The 22806-nt window shown below is 40.9% G+C and overlaps 1 protein-coding gene across 1 annotated transcript in view; it reads right to left on the reverse strand.

The window, feature by feature from the left end:
* Positions 1-1080: 1080 nt before the first annotated feature.
* Positions 1081-22806, reverse strand: part of CLN6 (CLN6 transmembrane ER protein) — a 351455-nt gene continuing 329729 nt past the window's right edge. Inside the window, exon 7 of the mRNA XM_044077893.1 lies at positions 1081-4148. Coding sequence (XP_043933828.1) covers positions 3878-4148 — 271 coding nt within the window. The 3' untranslated portion in view covers positions 1081-3877. The remainder of the gene's footprint in view (positions 4149-22806) is intronic.

Raw genomic sequence — 22806 nt, forward strand, 5'->3', positions numbered from 1 at the left:
TCTCAGTTGTATATTGCTGTGGTTGGTTCATTCCAAAGTATTGTAAGAAAATACTACTAATTTTAATACCTCTCAGTTTCCTACTTTACAAGCAGTCAGCTTGCCTACTACAGCAAGTCATTGGGATAAAGCTTTTAATATGTTCATGCTTGCTTGAGCAAGGAGTCCAAGAGATTATTTGAACTGGGATCTAGTACAGCAAAAAACAGAAAAGGAGCAGAAGAGAAAATCAGACTTTGGTAACAGAGATAAAGTAAGCATGGAAGCGTGGTCGGCAGAAATTCAGGGCCGCAATCATTTCAGTCAGTGATGCTTATATTTGATAACAATATAGAAGTAATCAACCTTTAAGACACATGTTAATGTGAGGATTTACTGTACAAGTAATCTTTGATATAGTGTGTGCTAACTATAAAAATCATTTAAGAAAAGAGGAATTTAACAATATAGGGCCAGTATTTTATTTCTGCTGTTTTCAAGGCCTACTTATCCTTAATCTTTTATGTAACCCAGTTCTAATTCTGTTCATTCCTGCTAATCCCAAATCTAACATTGCTGTTTTATTGATTGCCTTCGAGGTGGAAGGCCAAAGTAGTACATTGATACCCACATCCAAAGGTTATCATCTTGTTGGATTCTTTCAAATAAGGTGTAGTCTTCTTGGCAGGTCTTAACACTCCATTCACCAGGTGTTCATTCTGTAACCCCCCCCCTTATTTTTTTGTAATTCAGCATTGAAATAACATGATTTAGCTTTACAGACTTACTCTACAAATCAGATGCCCCCTTCCTTATACATCCTGAACCTAGATAACTGCTGTCAACAAATTTTCCAGACCCAAGTGTTGGTGGATACCACTTTCCCCGTCCGAATAGAAGAGGTGTCTTTAGGATGTTCAGCTCTGAGTACCTCAGAAAAACAATAGCATCCAGACATGTTTCAGGCCTCCAGTCCCTGGATGACAAGACAGATGCCCTTTGTCTACAGCATTAGATTGGTCTTGGACACTGCTTTGTACTCTAGGTCATTACATTTGAGTAAAATAAAATTTACAGTAAATAAAAGACCATCATAGAAAATTCTTGAAAATTTGCAAGCATTTATTATACTTCATTTTTTCAGTTCTTGCTTTTGTTGAAAATTGAGACACAAAGGTGCATACTGAAATAAGTCATTTTTCACAAAGAATATAAAAGCTAGAAAGAAGCAAGGTACAAAGCATGGAATGCTAAATCTGTTACCTCTGTTGCTGGAAACATAGACAATGTTCTAGAAGTATGCATGTGTTTTTATATCTAAGAAACAGAACATTAAGCATCACAATGCATGTAGTTTTTTTAATGTTAATACATCTACTAAGACACTTTTGCCAATTATATTAGTAGTGCTGCATGTATTTTGGGGTATAATAACTGTAACATGAAGCTGTGACCTTTCAATTTAAGGATATATGTAAATACTTAGACAACTGAAAATTTAGCCTCTGGGGTTCTTTTAGCAACATTTTGTGTAAAGGCATCCCTGATAGAAAGGCAACCATAATTTTATATATCATTTATTAGAACAGCTGTTCACTGGACACTGTCCATAATGTTTTTTTTTTCTACTGAAAAATAATGGCATAGTCTGACCTTACAAACCTGAGAGGAGAACTCTAAATTAAAAAAAAAAAAAAAAAAAAAAACAGATGGCCTTACTCAGCAATTCTCTTTACCACTCATTCTTTTGCAAGAAACCTCTTTATGTCTTAGAATTTTATTGAAATGTTAGTATTTTATTTGATAAAGTCATAAGTATTATGAATAGAATTTATTAATAGTGGTGTGTTGTACTGGTGGCATTCAAAACCATGGCATGACTTTGTGTCACTCTGATTAATACTGTTGTTCATAATGAGCTTCAGGCATTTTAAGAGATGCCATTAGTTTCCAAGGAGGATCATTTCCTATGTGTCTTATCTCCAGGAAGAGATTGGTGAGGTTCTTTATTTCTGTCTGACACACATACTTAGTGAAGTACCACAGCTTTGTCCTGCTAATGCATGAGAGGTTGATGAAATTGGACTTATTCTTGATGTACATTTAATAAGCATGGAACTGTTATGCTTCTGTAGTCTCAGCTTCATGGAAAATATTTAGAAATACTACCCTGATTCTTCCTATACCTCTCCACTGTCATATCTCAAAGTTCCGACTACTTCTGCACACTGCTTTGTACAGATTCAGATGAAAACGATTGTGAAGTGGTTAGCACTTTAGGATACAGAATATTAAGTCAGTGTTCTGAAGACAATAATGTTTAACACTGAAGAATCAATAACCATGTAAAATAATATCATCAGCATTCTGAATGCAGGTTACAGCTTTAGGAAAAAGGTACTACCCATGTGTTGGTGTCTGGGGACTGATGCCTGGCTTAAAAACCCTAAGCTATCAGAAAAACACTGGAAGAAATGGCCCTATATTCAGTGTCTTATAGACTCGTGAGGGGAGATTTGTGCCTTGCCTTCTGAGCCATTAGGGACACTGTGGTCCAGAATGTTTGTAACTCAATAAATTGAATAATTTCACAAATAGGAGAGCATGCGATTTAAATCTTCACCAGCAAGTAAATAAAACAAAGTGGAGAGATAAGTTAATTGCACAGTGCTTCTCCCACTTCTGTATTCGACTACCCTGCAAATTAAGCAGTGTGATACACAGAAGCATAGCTGGCACTACCAGTGCCCTGTGCTGATACAACAAACCAGTGCCTCCCTCGGTTCTTCAAGTGAAGAGCAAATAAAAGAAAAGAAAAAAAGCACTTTGTTGTATTATTAAGCCGATCTCCACATTTTAGAGGTTGGCTTATTACAGTTAGAGCCACACCCCTCCAGCTTGAAGAAGAACAACAAAAAAGCATTTCACTGTATTAAGCTGATCTTTTCATTGTAGAGATCGACTTATTGCAGTTAGATCCTCACTCCCCACCAGCTCTTCCATTCAAGTGCCAACCAGGTGGCCAGACATTCAGGTCCTGTTTCTGTGCCCTGCTCCTAATGCTCCTCCTGCTCCACACATAAAGCTATATGTAACTGTAGCACAGTGCTTACTTTAAATATAGCAAACAGTTTATATTCTGCCTGCATGGAGTGCTATGGTGCTTGTGTCTTAAATAAAAAAACAAACACTTTTTTGTTAACTGTAGCAAACTGCTTGCTACAAATGAGTAAATGGTTGCCACAGTTTAGACAACACATGGAGCACTGCAGCACTCCAGTTTCACTGCAAGTGTAAACCATTTTTAAAAGCCAGTATTGCACTAAAAAGAGAGAAAGAGAGATTGTGATGAAAGGTGGCTGATCGTGCCTCCCCCCCAAAACCTTTTGCACTCAGACAACCCACCCTAGCTATGATTCTGGTGATAAAATGTTTACCTTTTTCAAAAGGGAACTGGATGGGTATTCACAAATTCACTCTTGGCTTTATTTGTCTGGCCCTCCTCAATAGAGGAGGTTCAGTCTGAAGATGTGTACTGCCGATGTACAAATGATTACAAGACTCAAATGCCTTGCATTTCCTATGATCCTATGACCCAAGATAAGAGCTATTCCATTAGCTTCAACACAGTCTGTTCCAAATTGCATCAACATGGTCAGAAGTGAAAAAAAAAACACGACACTGCTTTCATTACATAAGTACATTAATCGTCCTGTCAAAAACATGTTTGTTATATTTATATATGATTGTTTAGCTTATACAAACTTATACCCAATACAAAACTTTGAACTGATGCATGACAATAAAGTAAACAATAGAGAATATATCTTCTGCTCCCCAGATATGTTTAAGTCACAGCAAACTCTCCATATCATACACCGTGAAAATATTATAAATGTTAGTGAGCACTTTTGATGTGCAGAGTATAAAAAGACCAGGGCTCTGGTACATATATGACCCCAGGATACTTCTTTCTCAGGATCTTATCATTCCATAGGCAGGCAACCCATATGGCAATCAATGCCAGTGTAATGCTGAACGAATATAACAGAAAAAGTCCATTACTGTCCAGAACGAGTCTCTTACGTTTCTGGTGCATCACCGTTGCCATCATTGCAAAAAAAGTAAAAATGTAAAGAATAAAAATCTGTCCTTCGGTGACAAGGTACCTGAAATACAAATGCATCAACAATTACCATTCTTCTATAAGTTTTACAGGTACAACAAAAATGCTTCTTGAAAAGTTAACATGATTTATGATAGGTATCACTACCTGGTTCTATGCTCTCCTTTTTCAGTTAATTAACATAATCATGCTAGGTTCTGGATGTAGATTATAAATAAATTCCGCAGAGAAGGATTGTTGGCTTATTCAGCACGATCCATACAGTGTTAATGGTCGTACCATAGTCATAAAGTGCTACTATGTTAGCTCATCCTAATGACTCCTTTTCAGGCACGGCACAAGCCATTACAAAAAAGAAAGACACTGAGTATACAGCACAAAATGGGCCTATACTAGCGATGTTAAAAAAAGTCAATAAAACATACAGATGTCATTAAGAGAATAGAGGAACATACTAGATTAAAAATGTAACAGGATAAAGCTGATGGTATCCCTTCCTACCTGGGTAGAAGATTAGGTTAGACACTGGAATCTGGGCATGTGAAATTAAAAATGGCATATTATTCAGATAATCAAACAACCTTTGTTGATTTTGTCATGCCCCTCGTCACCAGTGCTATTGGTGGCTGTGTTATTATGGCCCATGCATTTGATTTGTCTCTAGTTTCTCTGAACTAGTCAATCCACGATCATGAAGGAAAATGACAGGCAGCAATCACAGTGAGATAAGTCAAATGCTTCTTAGCTACAACCCACCACTGAGAACAGAATAGAAACCACAGTTATATGGGGCCAGAAACCAGACAATGTGCATTGCAAGACAGGACAAAAGTAGTAATGACCCAGGAATTAATTAATCTCAGTCTGCTTTACAACATTCAATAAACATTTGTGTGAAACATTTAAATTCCTGCAAAGCCCTGTCTATTATTATGCAAAGAGACTGATTTTTCTGATGTTCTAGCAGAATGGCCTCTTGCCTCTTTCTTGACCTTTTAAAAGCATTTGACACAGTCTCTCACCCCTCCTCCTCCTAGATAAACTCTCTGAACTAAACCTATCAACACCAACTATCTCCTGGTTCTCTAGTTACCTCAGCAATCATTCCCAATCTGTTAAATGGCTGTCTGCTATCTCCCCTGAACTCCCTATTAAGATGGGAATACCCCAAGGTTCAGTTTTGGGACCACTACTATTTAACATTTTTAAATCAATTATCTACCTCCACTCCACAGTCATGACTGGTACAATATGCTGATGACTCCACAGTCATCACCATAGATGATACCCTCTCCGAGCTCCATACTACAACTCAGAACTCCTTGTCTGTTGAAAACTGGCTCAGCCAAAACCATCTTATCTTAAACCCAAAGAAGACCAAGTTCTTACTCTTTGTCCTGAAAACAATGAACCATCTTAAACATTCTTTATCACTTCCCACAATAACACACCCATCACAGTGGAAAACCATACCAAACTACTTGTGGTCATTATTGATGACCAACTGAAATTTGACCTGCATGTACTAATTATAGAAATAAAAACTTCCTTTCCATTAAAGCCAAGACAGCCCTATCACATGCCTACCTACTACTAACTCTTCTTTATGGCTCTCAAATCCTCACCAACTCACAAACCTCACTACTTTCTAAACTAGAGTCCACTTACAACAAGGTAGCCAGATTTGGCCTTCTTTCCATTAAAGCCAAGATGGCCCTATCACATGCCTACCTACTACCAACCCTTCTTTATGGCTCTCAAATCCTCACCAACTTACAAACCTCACTACTTTCTAAACTAGAGTCCACTTACAACAAGGTAGCCAGATTTGCTGCTGAACTACCATACTCCTCTCATCACTCACAAAACTGAACTGATTAGAATTCCCCCATAACCTTCTCCTCTCTCAGCTTCAGATAATTCACTCCATACTGTACCAGCCCACTTTCTATCCCAGTATTATCTCTATTATCTCCTTCTACACCCATCAAGGACACTTTGGAGCTCTGAGCAACATCTCCTTTCCATATACAAACCAAAGATCAACATTGGTAAAAACCTTTACAGCTATTCCCCTGGTGAGAACTGGAATAAACTTCCACTAGACATTTGAAATATTAGATCCAAACACCAATTCAGAAATGCCATAAAAAATCACTTAAGCAATAAAAGACTATGTCAGTGTTATCATCCACCAGACTGACCCTCTGCCAATCCAGCCTCTGTCCTTTCACCCAACCTCTACTCTATAGTAATATAATCTACTATATTTCTCTTCATACTCCTATATTCCTATCTGTCTGTCTTGTACCTACTTTATTTACTAGTTGCTAATAGAATCTTTTGTGTCTAACTACTTCTCACCCACTGCTACTATTCAGCTAACGAATGACTAAGGATGTCAGTTTTTATTTCTTTACCTTACTCTGCACAATACCTACTGTACTCTGCCTTGACTTGAATGTAAATTATGTATTTGTCTACCTTTACTCTACACTGTACCTACTATACTGTGCTGGTTTGTTAAGTCAAATGCTACTTGTGTTAAACCTAGCATTGTAGTCCATCACTGTCAAGGACTTTTGTTTAATTAGGTATGTACTGTGTTAATTTAGTTGCATGTTCTAAGTGACTGTAATTGTTCATAGGTTCATAGGTTCATACTAGGCTATCTGCCCAAGGGCATTTATAAGCCTAGCCCATAGTTATGTGGCTTTCGCCACCCCTTTAGTTTGAATAAAAACTATGCCTATCATTTTGCTGTGCCTCTGTCAAGCAGTGACACTGAAGTAATCCCTGGGGTATATCTGCAATCTCCCATCCATTGGTCAAGATTCCTCTTGAACAAGGCCAGAGAGGTGCTCTGCCTCGCATGATTTTGTTCCACAGCATAGGAGTCTCTGGGTGATGAATCTGTCCCTCCAGCACGTTCTATTTATAACCGTGTCAAGGTTTAAGTCTCCGCCTTGTGGTTCTGAGGGATCTAGATTTTTGAGGTGAAGCATATTCATCAAATCTGGGTTTGACATGGCCTTATATGTCAGGCACAGGTCACCTCTGAGCAAGCGGTATGAGACTGAATAGAGCTGGAGTTCTTTCAGTCGGGCAGCATAAGACATATTTTTGAGACCCTTTATCCTTTTGGTGAGGAACTTTTGGGGCCTTTCAAGCTGCAGCAGGTGTCTGGTCAGATACATTCCGAGCGGGGCATTGTACTCAATCATAGGTCTAATTAGTGATGAGTAGAGGGGGATGACCTCCCTTGATCTAGATGTGAATCCCTTCATGATCAGGTGGGCGATATAGAAGGTTTTCCTAACTACTTTAGCAACATGAGTGTCAAAGCGAAGGCTACTGTCAACCTGGGTCCCCAGACCTCTGATGACTCTTTCTGTGCTCAGTGGATTGCCACCTATATGGTAGCTAGGGGTAACCTTGTTTTTCCCCAAGGGTATGACTATGCATTTTTTGGTGTTTAACTTCAGGCCATGGCTCTGGCACCAGTTATCTGTTTCTGTGAGGCCCTTCTGGAGGATATCTGTGTCAGATGTGTTTTCGACTATGGCCCAGTTTGCAGTCAACTGCAAACTTTGTCAGCCATAACCCTCCTGTGTTTGCTTGTACTTCAGAAAAGTAGATGCCGAACAAGAGTGGACCCAGGACAAAGCCCTGTAGGACACCACTTGTGACAGGCTTTGAGTCTGACATGGCTCCAGCAACTCTGACCCTGTGGGTTCTGTCACTTAGCCAGTTTGCAACCCATCTTGTGATATATGGGTTTACATTCAAGCTGATGAGTTTTTCGATGATACCTGAGTGGGGTATTGTGTCGAAGGCCTTTGCCAGGTCGAGGTAGGCTGTATGGACTGCCTTTCCCTCATCAATGGCCTTGGTGACTGTCTTGAAAAAGTCAACCAAGTTTAAGAGGCAGGATCTGCCTTTGACAAAGCCAAACTGGGTTGGATCCAAAGTCTGCAAGTTCCCTATGTCTTTATTTATGAGTTCCATTATGATCCTCTCCATGGCTTTGCAGATAAGGCTTGTCAAGTTAATGGGGCGGTAATTTCCAGGGTCTGTGGAGGCACCGCCCTTATGAAGTGGGACCACAGTCGCCACTCCTTGGAGTACGTATCCTGAGGTGAGGCTAAGATTAAACAGCTGTCCTAACTGTGGGTTTAATTCCTCGTTGAGTTCGTGAAGCACACAGCCGGGGACACCATCCGGTCCCATGGATGCTGTGTTTTGCCTTAGTGAGGGCAGTTCTCATCTGGAGATGTTTGGGGGCTACAATCCTCTGGAATAGATATCTCTCCTTTTGGGGAGGGACTGAACCTGTCAGCCAGTATGTTGGCAATGTGTGTAGGTTCAGTAATTTTCACATCATTTTGAACTAATTCTGAGCATATCTGGGAGTTTCCTCCTAGGTTTCTAACATAGCTAAAGAAGGCCTTATGATTCTCTTTAGAGTCCTTGGTGATTTTTCTCTCAAAATTTGCCTTGGATGATTTCATGAGAGCTCTTAGTTTTTTACTTATAATGATCAAAGGTGTCTTACCTTTCAAGGATTTTGCTCTATCTTGTAGTAGCTTCCTCCTTTTGTTGTAGAGCTTGTTTATGGCTGGGGTCCACCAGACTGGACGCTTGCCTTTGGTACAGAGAGTCTTAGTTTTGTCTGGGATTGCCTGATCCATGCAGTCCTGTAGGTGCTGGTAGAAGGCATTTGTAAGTGATTCAGCGGGTTGAGTAATGTTTACCACTGGCTCAGGGGCCTTAAAGGAGACCACACTAGTTTTTAGAAGTGTGAAATCGGCTTTTGAGAAGTTTTTCACTGTGGTCTTTTGTTTCGGGTGGGGCGGGATGAGGACCTCCAGCGAGATTAGTTTATGATCTGATCTCACCAGTGAGGGGTATACTTCGGTGTTGAACATTTTGATCCCATGTTCGTGATGATGAGATCAAGTATGTTTTCTCCTCTTGTGGGGATGGTGACTAGTTGTTCCATGGCATTTGAGTTTATGAACTCCAGGAATCTTTGGGTTAGAATGTTCGGGCTTGAGTAGTGTTCCCAGTCTATATTAGGGTAGTTGAAGTCACCTAGTATGATGGTGTTTGGAGATACATTTATCCTCCAATGTTTTCAGGAAGGCCATGTGAGGTTCCTGAGTTTGAGAGGGTGGCCTGTAACATGCTACAAATTGCAGAGCAGTCTTGCCTATGGTTAATTGCACCTGGATGGTCTCCGATGCATCGTGCATTGCCACCAACCTTGAGGTGTGGGTGTCCTTTATGAATATGGACACCCCCCCTCCTTTCTTGGTGTTGTCCGGATTTTGGGGCGGAACGCATGATATGAGGTGAAACCTGTTAGTGCTGGGGTGCTCTCAGGAGCCTTGAACCAGGTTTCTGTCACAGCACAGACATCGATGTTCTCCATATTGAGAAGGGCCTGCATCTTGAGATTGAGACTTCTGGCATTGAGCAGCATTACCCTTAGTTTTTTCCTTTTGGTGTTCTAGGGTGGTAGGTTTAGAATTTGAGCCTTGCCTAAAAAGGCACTATGGGGGTGGAAAGAGCCTTTGCCAATATCCGGAAGCCCAGGGTGACAGGTGCAAGCCATCCCGTCCAGCATGTCATCCCAGGCAGACAGACATTGGATCCCCTTTGAATGACACCAGAATTTAAGCCAATTATTAAAGCTGATCATCTTATCACTGTATTGTGGCATCATTCTAGGTGAAGGTAGGATACTGCTCAAGGTCAGGGTCATACCTGCCTGGGCTACATAATCAGAGAGCTCCTCGATGTCCCTTTTCATGTAGTCCAAGGAGGTACATCTCAGGTCGTTGACACCAGCGTGGACAATGACTGGTACCTGCTGTTGAGAGACCTGAGTGCTTGCATTATGTGGCGGATTCCAGCCCGACAGGCAGCTTACTGTGACCTTCTCTTTACTCAGTCTGGTGAGCGGGACGCCAGTGTGTCTGACTATGGAATCACCAATGACAAGTGTGTCTGGCATTTTGTTTGGCCTTAAGGGCTGTGACTGTTTGACACTCTGACTGTGTGGTCTATGTGTTGCATGTGTTGGGTCGTGAGGTGGTAGTTGTTTGGGTGTCTGCTTTGGTGGCCTCTGCTGTTTTTGGAAATTTTTGATCAGGGCCTCCAGTATGTCTTTGTGTGAGTATGTGTATGATTTGAAGTTGTGATGGTACCATGTGTGACTGGGTATGTATTGTGTGTGGTTACCTTCTCCTCCTGTCTGGTCTTGCCAGTCCTATGTTGAGAGAGCTCAGCCTCCAGTTTGGCCGTATAGTTGCATCTCTCGCATGTATTTGTGTTTTGTGGGAGAAGGAGAGGATTGGTACATGAGGCAATTCTAACATTGCCTCAATTTTCCCAGGTTCACCAGTTGACCTGGAGAGGACACTAGCAACTGATCCTACTAGAAGTAGTAGATAAAGAGACTTTCAAAGGACTCCGGGGAAGTGGGTTTTAGGCTGGTGGGGTACTATCTATAATAAGAGTGCTTTATCAAGGTGCAAGTACTGTAGGAGTAAGTGCTAGGCTTTACAGATAGAGAATAGTCTACTTGGGAATCAAGTAGAGATGAACTTTTCAGTTATAGGATATGCTGGTTAGATCAGCAGTACAGCTCGAGGAAGGTAGTTCTAAGGAAAATTGGAAGAGTGGAATTTAGATGGCCCAAATAGTTTAACCTTGTTTAACCGCTGCTCTTGTGTGCAACAGTGTTTAGCGGTTTTATAGCAGGGGCTGAAGGAGCTAGGAATTGGCCCAAACGACCAATGGACTACTAGTTTCTGGCTGAAACTTCACCAAATCGGACAAACAGTGCTTCCCACTCCCACTGGTAAGCAAAGAAACCTCCCTCCTTCCTAATAAGGCAATGGATCAGTAACAGGAACTAAAAACAAAGCCCAGGGATCAGCAACTCTGAAACTGGACTACTCTAGTTCAGTAAGGCGGAAAACAAGAGATTTTTTGTTTTATTACAGAGACAAGGAAAAAACAGACAGTAAATGCTATAAATGCTGTAAATACTTTAGTGTGTAGCCTACAGAAACAATTTGCAACAATTAGTAACTTAAAGTGCAATAAACAGTGTAAAATGCAGAAATCACTTAAAGTAGCAGTAAAACAGGCGAAATGCAGTCGCTAGCTTAAATAACAGTGGGAAAGCCACAAAAATACTTATATCTGGTAGAAAGTCACTCTTTAGCTCTCTGCTGCTTGGATCACTCTGCAGGCCACCACGAGGATCTGTGCTGAGTTGGTACAAGCTGGAAAACGCGTGTTTAGTGTGTTTTATAGCAGGGGCTGAAAGGAGCTAGGAATTGGCCCAAAACGACCAATGGACTACTAGTTTCTGGCTGAAACTTCACCAAATCGGACAGAAAGGCTGCTCAGTGCTTCCCACTCCCACTGGTAAGCAAAGAAACTTCCCTCCTCCCTAATAAGGCAATGGATCAGTAACAGGAACTAAAAACAAAGCCCAGGGATCAGCAACTCTGAAACTGGACTACTCTAGTTCAGTAAGGCGGAAAACAAGAGATTTTTTGTTTTATTACAGAGACAAGGAAAAAACAGACAGTAAATGCTATAAATGCTGTAAATCGGCTAGCACTTTAGTGTGTAGCCTACAGAAACAATTTGCAACAATTAGTAACTTAAAGTGCAATAAACAGTGTAAAATGCAGAAATCACTTAAAGTAGCAGTAAAACAGGCGAAATGCAGTCGCTAGCTTAATAACTGTGGGAAAGCCACAAAAATACTTATATCTGGTAGAAAGTCACTCTTTTAGCTCTCTGCTGCTTGGATCACTCTGCAGGCCACCACGAGGATCTGTGTTGAGTTGGTACAAGCTGGAAAGTTTAGCGTGTTTTATAGCAGGGGCTGAAAGGAGCTAGAATTGGCCCAAAACGACCAATGGACTACTAGTTTCTGGCTGAAACTTCACCAAATCGGACAGAAAGGCTGCTCAGTGCTTCCCACTCCCACTGGTAAGCAAAGAAACTTCCCTCCTCCCTAATAAGGCAATGGATCAGTAACAGGAACTAAAACAAAGCCCAGGGATCAGCAACTCTGAAACTGGACTACTCTCGTTCAGTAAGGCGGAAAACAAGAGATTTTTTTTTTTTTTGTTTTTTACAGAGACAAGGAAAAAACAGACAGTAAATGCTATAAATGCTGTAAATCGGCTAGCACTTTAGTGTGTAGCCTACAGAAACAATTTGCAACAATTAGTAACAAAGTGCAATAAACAGTGTACAATGCAAAAATCGCTTAAAGTAGCAGTAAAACAGGGGAAAATGCAGTCGCTAGCTTAATAACAATGGAAAAGCCACAAAAATACTTATATCTGGTAGAAAGTCACTCTTTTAGCTCTCTGCTGCTTGGATCACTCTGCAGGCCACCACGAGGATCTGTGCTGAGTTGGTACAAGCTGGAAAATTTTAAGCGTGTTTTATAGCAGGGGTCTGAAAGGAGCTAGGAATTGGCCCAAAATGACCAATGGACTACTAGTTTCTGGCTGAAACTTCACCAAATCAGACAAAAAGGCCGCTCAGTGCTTCCCACTCCCACTGGTAAGCAAAGAAACTTCCCTCCCTCCTAATAAGGCAATGGATCAGTAACAGGAACTAAAAACAAAGCCCAGGGATCAGCAACTCTGAAACTGGACTACTCTAGTTAAGTAAGGTGGGAAAACAAGAGATTTTTTTTATTTTTTTTTTTGTTTTTTTACAGAGACAAGGAGGAAAAACAGACAGTAAATGCTATAAAAACAATTCACATGCAGTGCAAGCTGGCACACTTGAGTATGTAGCAATATTAGTCCACACACAGTATGAAAAAAATGTAATTAAATTAAAAAGGACTAAAAGCAAGTGCAGAAAGGGTTTATTAGATAGAATGCGGTAAAGAGATGGGATCCTAGATCAAATCTACAGTGGCACTGCAAAAGCCACCAAATTTAAACTACATCCAAGAACAGGGAGAGGGGGTGGGGAAGACAGTTTCAACAGAGCTAGATCTGAGGAATCAGTCCAAGTTATAACAACCACAATAAAATGCAGGAAATATGTGGAGCTTTTCTCCCTCAGTCTCCACTGAAAAAGGGTTCTGTCCCAGCTGGACCAACAAATGTCAAATAAATAAATGTATGTGTGTATGTATGTATGTATGTATCCTGATTGAGTGTGCCTTGAAAGATTTATTAAATTTGTCTCAGCAAAAGATCATGCAGTAGGCTGGTCATTTAGACTTTTTTTTTTTTTTTATCAACAGAGAGGACTAGCTTTCATTTTGTGGAAGATGAGAATACCCGATCAGAGGACTAGCTTTCATTTTGTGGAAGATGAGAATACCTGATCCATTACTCTGAGCTTCTGAATTCTTCTGGTATAACAACTGAGTTAACTGTTTACATCCTCTGCTTGGTAGTTTGGGTTAAAGAGGGATAGATGCAAGGACTGATTTGAATCACTGCTGATTAACATTTAACATGAAAAAAGGATTTGTCTTCAATGAAGCTCGTTAATTATGAAAAATTGTGTAAGGCAAGTCTGAAATCATTGCGACTGAAGAACAGCTACCAGGTAGTGTTTTCTATGAGATGTATTTTATCCACTATATCCACTGTATTTGATGATTTATGGGAAGACATAATTAACTTCTCCAACAAAGTTCAAATCCCAAATCAGGAAAGTGTCACTCTTCCTAAGAAGGCCCTTAAAAAGGGTTTTGCTGCTAATTGTGGATAGGCTGGTATAGAAACAGACATGACAGTTTGATTTAAAGACGTGTTTAAATACTCCAGAAGCTTTTGGGTAGGGCAGTATAAAGGATTTTCTTGTATTCTGTTTCTTGGCTTGTTTTAAGATGTCCAAGATTTGGGTAGAAAATAAATGACTGCAAAGAATCAACACTGTAACCTCAAAGCTGACAGATTCAATGTTAAATACATCTCCTTATTTATTGCTTATATTACATTAAACCATTCAACAATCATGAATGAATCTAGTAAAATCATTAAGCCATTAGGTTCCAAACAAATTGCCTTAGTCTGGATGTAGTCATAACAGTGGTGCAGTACTGTACTGTTTTTTTATTTATTTGCTTGACTGAATTATTTACTTATCTGTGTCTGCATTTATATATTTGATTATCTCTGGCTGAATTTTGTTTCCTGATCTTTGCTGAAATTTTTATTTTTATTCTAAGGCATTTGGCACAGCACTTTAGCTTGAACTAACTGGTTCCAAATAAGGGGTCCTTTACAGCTGTCTGGAGCAGCAGGGAGTTTGCAGTGAACTCATTCCAGGGTGGAAACACTGGTCAAACAGCTTTTGTGTTATCTGATTGCCTCAAGGCTTGGCTTTGGAAGGGTATTTTATCTTACTGGTATAAAAATATTACCTTTGTGATTATCTTGCTAGAAGCTCCATTGTGCCTGACTGAGAGTGCTCCTTAAACAATCTGGAAAAATAGAGGTGATATAAGTATATTTTTGCACTATATCTAACTGTTCAGTACTGTACTGTTTTTATTTATTTGCTTGACTGAATTCTTTACCTCTGGCTGAATTTTGTTTTTCTCCTACCCTCATGTCCAACTGCTGCTGTGTTTTTAAAGTTGGTGGCTTTTGCAGTTGCCCACCTCTACTGTAAATCGGTTCTGAGACACTCCTCCCAGGCCCATCTCATTAGCTCATTCTACCTAATACCAAGATCCTTTGGGATGGCCAAACCCTTTAGTTCCTTAACCTTGAATTATCTTCTATTCTGCTTCTCTCCCTTTCTGCTTTACAAAAAAACACACTTTATTTGGCTGCTTTTACTGTATTTGGTTTCCTCCTCCTACTCTATTACTTCATCTTGCTTTTTCTGCTACTTGCTGCATGTTCTCTAAAGTGTTCAATTGCATCTAAGTTTTGGTTTAAGCATTTGGGCTTTAGGCCTACCCCTTAGCTCTCCCTGGCCTTTCTCCCTCAGATTCGCACAAATATGGATGGGCAATTTTCTGCAGTTTCTCCTGCCAGTCTGGTTGATATGGGCATCCTGAGACAGTGTAGCAACTGTCTCATGTACACAAACAGACATGTACTGCTATCATCTAGGAACACAATTTTTGAGAGATGCAATTACATTAGGAACCTAGAGTTTATGCTCTCTCCCTCACAAGCCAATATATTTGGCACCGAGAAGGTTGTCAACACAATCACTACATCTCAAACACCACCCACTCCCACACAACACACAGCCACATATGCGGAGCTCCTCAACAAAAACATACCCAAACAAAGGAGACCTCCATGGCAAAACCACACGCGATCTCCACAGCCCTCCACACCACATACCATGCATAGTCCACACACCTGTGTCTCACAGCCACCAAGTCTTAACCGTAAACCCAAAATATTAGTCAAACGAGACCCCATTGTGTGAGACACAGATGTGCCTCTCAGCAGGCTGGATAAGGAGAAAGTCACAGTTAGTTGTCTGTCAGGGACCAGAATTCGCCATATCACATACACACTCAAGTTTCTCAACAACAGGTACCGCTATGACTTTGTCATAGTCCATGTTGGTGTGAATGACTTGAGATGTACCTCCCTGGACTATATGAAGAGAGACATGATTGAGCTTGCTGAATATGTGTCCCAGGCAGGTATGTCCCTAGCCTTAAGCAGCATTCTACCATCACCCAGAATGATGCCTCAATACAAACAGAAAATGATTGATTTTAACAATTGGCTTAGTTTCTGGTATCATTCCAGGGGGATCCAGTACCTGACAGCCTGTGAAGATATGATTGACAGATCATGATGCTTTGCCAGAGATGGCCTGCATCTGTCTCACTTGGGCTTCAGGCTTCTGGCAAAGGCTCTTGCCTCCCCCATAGTGCCTTTTTTTAGGAAAAGTGATGAGGTTAAAACTACCAACATAAACATTTCAACAAAATGCAAATTAAAGGTCATGATGCTAAACGCTAGGAGTCTAAACATGAAATTGCACTCATTGCAAACATTCTTAACCCTGAAAAATGCTGACATCTGTGCAGTTACAGAAACCTGGTTCAAAGCTGTGGAGAGCACCCCAACCTTAGTACTCGCTCATCCTATCATACATTCAGCCCTCAAACTGTGGGCCATACCTCTCAACCTGGAAACGTCAAAAATCTGGACAAGGCCCATGAAAAATAGGTACAAATCAGTACACTGATTAACATCTAATTTACATACATAATTACATAACCCCACCCACTCCAGTGGAATTGTGGGATACCAACTTTCAAATGCAAACTGAAGAACAGACAAACAAAATATGGCACCAGAGTCCCCCTACAGCCATTCCAATTTCACATTACCTGGCTATTTCACCCCATTTACCATAAACACTAATGTGCGCATACTGCTTTACTTCTACAATTATTATTTGGATTTTATTTTTACATTTGACAGCACAACAATGCACAAACACTAATAGACATCTGGTAAACAAAGCAATACTGTCTCACAATGAAAACAGGCTTGGCATTAAAACCTCTCTGCCCTTGAAACTCACATTCATTGAAACAGCATTGAAACCCACACAACATCCAAAGAAAATGCATCTGGCCAGTGGTGGATAAAGATTACCTTTGGGGTGTTTTCAAATCATTGGCCCCTTGCACACAAAACACAAAACATACATGTGTTATTTTCTTTGATACACCTTCCTGACTTTATTAAATTATATTCCTTGTATAATACAACACACTTGTTAGAGCGCTTTTTAAATTTATTGTTTGAACATTTTTCCAGTAGGCTGTACTGTAGTCAATGAAACAAAATGCATGAACCAATAATGACAAAACTGCCCAATTCAGAACATTTCCATCATAAAAGTCTACTTCCACACTCACACTATACATAGAATGACAGTAGCATAAGCCATAGGCATCTTGCACAGCTTCTCACACTTATTTTTATTTATTTATTTATTTTATTTATTTAACATTTGTTGATCCACAGAGCCTGTTTGGAGGAAACCCGCGAACACAAAGGCACCCACAATGCATTTTTAATTTCATTTTTTTTTTGGGGGGGGGGCAAAAGGTCAAAAACCAGGGACACATTTTAAGCATTGCTTTTATAATTTTGTAAAGTTGCTAGAATAAAATGTTGTGTTACCACAATGCATTTCACTGCAAGTCTTGAACCCATGACCCTATGCACTGCAGTCAGAGCAACATATCACTATGACAAATCAGCAGCTTCCTGAAAAATAGGAAGACTTCAACTTAATGGCTATCATTTAATGAATTCATTTCTCACTTCTCACCACAGCTCTCAACCTGTTAGCACAAAAAAGCCTGGGCAAAGCTCACAAGTGGTGGTGGCTAGGACCTTTAGGCTCTTTTTACCCTGTACCCAAGGTACAGGGTTTGAAAGGAGGGGCATTTACACATACACACACACACACACACACACACACACACACACACACTTTCCTTACTTCAGTCTGCAGAGTAAATGCTGTAACAGTTGTTCCCGCTTGCTTGCATTTGAACTTCATTCCATAGTGCTGTAACAGTCAGCAGCCAGCTGGAAATGCATGAGCTCCTTACTTTATTCTGCAGAGTTAGTTTCCTTAGTGCTGTAACAGCCGTTCCTGCTGACATTCTGCAGAGTTAGTTTCCTTAGTGCTGTGACAGCTGTTCCCGCTCGCATTTCAACTTCCATTCCGTTGCAGAGTATGATGATTCATAGTGCTGTTAGCCAGCCGGAAATGAGTGAGCTCCTTGAGCTCAATTCTGACAGGCTGTTAGCCCTGATGGAGCTGATGTCATCATGCACATGATGACATCAGCTCTAACACTCAGTAATTAAAAAACAAATGAAAAAATTGGAAATAAATGGGTGCCACTCAGGAATCATGGCACCCCTTCATTTGAACCACAAAACTCAGTAAAAACTGAGTAATTCAGCATGGTTGGGAGGCATGCTGTGGGCAGTAAAGCCAAAGGAGGTGGAGGTTCAATAAATATTAAAGACATACACACATCCAGGCTAGTCAGACAATATGACATGCAGGAGACACTCTAGGTGCAGTTAACCATTGGAAAGACCCCTATTCAAATCATAGCTTGCTACTGGTCCACAAATCTGACTCAAGTTGTCCAATCCACCTATCTGGTCTTCTTTGAATCTGTCAGGATTCAACCCTTTACCCTGATTCTGGGTGACTTTAACTATCCAAACATAGATCGGAAGAACTAGTCATGCCAGAACACAAATGCTCACAGACTCCTCAATATTTGTCAATGCAAATGCCATGGAACAGCTAGTCGATGCCCCCACAAGAGATGATAATATCTTGGCCTTGGTATTAACCAACATAAGTAACCACTGCAGCATCCTTACAGTATCAGCATCCCTAGTAAGATCGAACCATAAAATGGTCACTTTAGAAGTCACCATCTCCCCCAACCACCCTCTAGTTATGGTCAAATAAAAAAAGAACTTCTACAAAGCTGATTACAGCCTCCTGAGGGAGGGTATAAACAGCTTCACAGCCCTCTCCCCCTCTGTAGGAACTGGCACCATTATCCAAAACTACACCAAAGCACTATACAAGCATTTATATAGATGCATGCAATCAAGAATACCCAACAGGACTTAAATCATCATCCGCAAGGAAGAGTAAGCCTGTTTGGTGGACATCTGCAATAAATAAATAAACTCTGTAACAAAAGGAAAAAAATTCTTGTCCAGGACCAAGAGGGTGCAGGTGCCCAATTGGAAGAAATCTCTCCTTAGCCTGAACAAGCAAATAAGAGCACTAGTGAAATCCTCCAAAGCAAACTTTGAGTCCAGATTGGACACATCTACTAGAGACAATCATAAGGCCTTCTTCACATATGTCCACAACCTCAAAGGAAGCACCCAGATCTGTTCAGAACAGGTGGTCAAGGACACCACATATACAAATGCCATTGATATAGCAAACTTGCTGGCTGACAGATTCAGCAAAAACTTCACCACGTTGTCCCCCCATCAGTAAATCAGGACAACCCCAGTACCTGACCCCTTCCCCTTATATCTAGGGAACAGCCCATCACTGCTCTCTCAAAGGCAAAAAATAGAGCCTCCATGGGACCCAATAACATCCCAGGCTGCATCCTACATGAACTCAGGCAGGAACTTGCAGCACCATTAGGCATCCTACTCAACCAAACCCTGAGTACCGGCTTCATCCTAGCTGAGTGGAGAACAGCCACCATCATCCCTTTACACAAAGGTGGAGCTTTCACTGATCTAGGAAACTATAGAACCATCAGCCTAACTAGCATGATCTGCAAGGCCATGGAACAGAGTATCATGGACCTCATTAACAAGAACATTGTCCACCTCCAAACACTCAATCCCACACAGTTTGACTTTATCAAGGGGAGGTCATGTCTATTGAATTTGGTCAACTTCTTTGAAACAGTCACCAAAGCCATGGATGAGGGGAAGATGGTGCACACTGCCTACCTTGACCTGGCAGAAGCCTTTGAAACTATTCCCCACTTGGACATAACAGATAAACTCTCAACTAGGCATCAATCCATATGTTACCAGATGGGTAGTAAACTGGCTCACTAATAGAGTTCACCTACTCAAAATAGGGGAAGCCACGTAAAGCAGTAGAACTGTAATGAGCAATGTATGCCAGGGTTTGGTCTTGGGCTGTCTGTTACTTGGGATTTACTTTTCTGAGATGCAGGCCAAAACCAGTAGACTATGGTTGACCAAGTTTGCAGATGACTGCAAGCTGGGTGCTGTCATCAATTCCCCTAGTGATGTGGACATCCTCCAACAGGGTCTCACCCAAACAAATGACTGGTATCAGAAACATGGCCTCAAGCTAAATACCAAAAAATGCATCATCATCCCCTCTGGGGAGAGTGATGTCCCCCCAAAGTTTCACATTAAGAACATCATCCTAAGCATGCAATCAGTCGTGAGGGATTTGGACACCCAGGTTGATAGCAACCTGACTTTTGACCACCGTGTTGTTTCCATTGTACGGAAGGCTTTCTACATGGCCCACCTCATAAGTTAAGGGTGTCTTATCACAGGAACAAGGAGGTCATAACATCCCTGTATTCTTCCCTTACAAGGCCCATTATTGAGTACAATGCCCCTTTCGGCATGTATCTCGCAAAGTACATGCAGCAGCTGGAGAGACCACAGAGGTTCCTCACCAGGAGAATCCAGGGCCTCAAACATCTACCATACAGAGACTAAAAGTGCTATCCCTCTACTCAGTTTCATACAGACTCCTCAGAGGTGAACTCTGTCTGGCATAAAAGGTGATATCTGACCCCACCTTGATGGGACTGCTGCATATCCCCAAGTCAAGCTCCACTTGAGTAACCTTCACGCCTGGCCTCAACCTGGTCTGTGACATCAATAGGACTTATTGGAGGGACAGATTTGTGTTTGAGACTCCCCATCTGTGGAATAGATTCCCTCTCCACATCAAGCAGAGTACCTCTTTACCTTTTTTTAAGTGCAACCTGGATAACTGGGTGGGAAACATAAAATACACCCCTTGGAGTCCACCGGTGTCCCTGCTGGACAGGAGGATTGGGTGCTGACTTGTCTAAACATGGGCTAAGCTCTTGGCTAGGCTTGTAAGGGCCTCAGGGCCAATAGCCTAGTAACTTCTCATGATTTAAGCCTAACTGTTGCATGTACAATGCTCTTGAGATCATGAACTATTTGACAGACAATTATGAGAGTACTGATGTATCTGGTTAGTACAACTGAAAACTGCTTCCATCAATAATTGACGTTGGTCTTTTCATTAATGTTAAGTGACCATGGAAGTAAATATTGGTATACAGATTGGGGAGGTGAGTCCCTCCCCAGACACATACAGATACATATGGGAGGTGCAGAGGCTCAAACTGCTTTAATTGCTAAAACTGATTTTCAATAATTTAGATTCAGTGCTTTGACAGGGTGGCCACAGTGGTGCAGCGGTTAGCATTGCTGCCTCACAGCAAGAGGTTCTCTGGTTCAATCCTTGGCTGGGGTGATGTCTGTGTGGAGTCTGCATGTCCTCCCTGTGGTCACGTGGGTTTCCTCCGGGTGCTCTGGTTTCCTCCCACATCCCAAAGACATGCTGTAGGTGGATTGGGCACTCTAAATTGGCCCTAGGTGTGAGTGTGTGTGTGTGTGTGTGTGTGTGCCTTCTGTGGTAGGTTGGGCACCGGGCTGGCAACTCAACACCGTAAGAACTCCACTGCCAATCATGAGCGGGCAGGTGATCCACTGTGGTGATCCGCTGTGGTGACCCCTAACTGGGAAAAGACGAAAGAAGAAGAAGAGATTCGGTGCTTTGACACTTGAACAATCATTCATCAGTAAAGCAACATGATCCCGTACTCTTTTATATACAACTGAAAAAAGAATGTATGCCAGATCACTTCTAAAGTGGGTGACTCATTAGAATATCTGCAGCTTATTTATGCCTTTGCCCTGAAAATTGGGAAAACGTATAGTAAACACAACACTTTCTATACAAATATCAGTGTTTCTTAAGTCAGAAGCCTATCCTGTAAAAGCTGGCTGTACTCTTAGTATGCAACATAAAGCTAAACTGTTCATACAGTATTAACAATATCCTGCTTTCTGAAATGTCTCCTATATTCCAGCCTTCACCTTCTTCAGTCCCACTTACTATATCTTAATTTATTGTTAGACTCTATGCGCTCAGTACCTCAAAAATGTTGCAATGGTCCCTCTGTAAATACTTTTCAAAGTTCCTTTTGTCCCATTCCTTGTATTATTTATTTATTTATTTTATTTTATTTTACATTTGTTGACTGGGATAGTCCGACTGAGCTGAAGAGCCCGTTTTCAGCAGAGGCCAGGAGAGAAAAGCTCCAACATATTATACAATTTTCATTATAAATTAATGCTAAACAGCAATGTTACAGGATCATTACAAGGCATTAAGTAGCAATACAGTGTATACAGTTTCAATAATCAGGAGTATAGCAAAACTATTTCAAGATGTATAAAAAGAAATATGTCATTAAGATGAATATAGTTTTTGGGGTAAGTGGTTACAAAAACCCAGTTTTATTATAATGTAGTTGCATGAATGCAAGACAATTACAATAGAATGTTTCTCTGAGGTGATTTGCTTAATAGATTTTAGAAGACAGTAGAAAGAGTAGTCAAGGAAGGTTAGAGAGAGCTAGTGAGAAGAGTGAGTTAAGGGCAGAAAGTAGATGAAGGTATGAGAAGTAGGGGATGTTTAAGGAGGGAGAGTGCAGTGGCAGGACCAGTGACTTTTAAAGTGCTCTTTGGTGGCTGTCTTAATTGTTTAGGATGTGTAAGGGTCCTGGTTTCTAGTGGGACCCTATTCATGCAGTCATGCCAATTATTATAAATAATGAAAGAACAAATAATCTCAACTAACATCAGCTAAGTGGATTCATTTATTACTAAACTTTGATCATTAACAAGGTAAAATGCATTTCCTTCCAAACATTTTATAAACCCCAAGGCAGCAAGTGCTAAAAACTGGCACCTTAGTCCACTCCATTGCCCCCTACCAGATGTTTCAATCATCTCGGCTAGAGCATATCTATGAAGCAATTTAATATTATCAGACTATAGTGGCTCACACATCTAAAGCTT

The sequence above is a fragment of the Protopterus annectens genome, chromosome 7.part0 (assembly GCF_019279795.1).
Source record: "Protopterus annectens isolate FY-2018-M chromosome 7.part0, PAN1.0, whole genome shotgun sequence".
In the NCBI taxonomy this organism is placed as follows: domain Eukaryota; kingdom Metazoa; phylum Chordata; order Ceratodontiformes; family Protopteridae; genus Protopterus; species Protopterus annectens.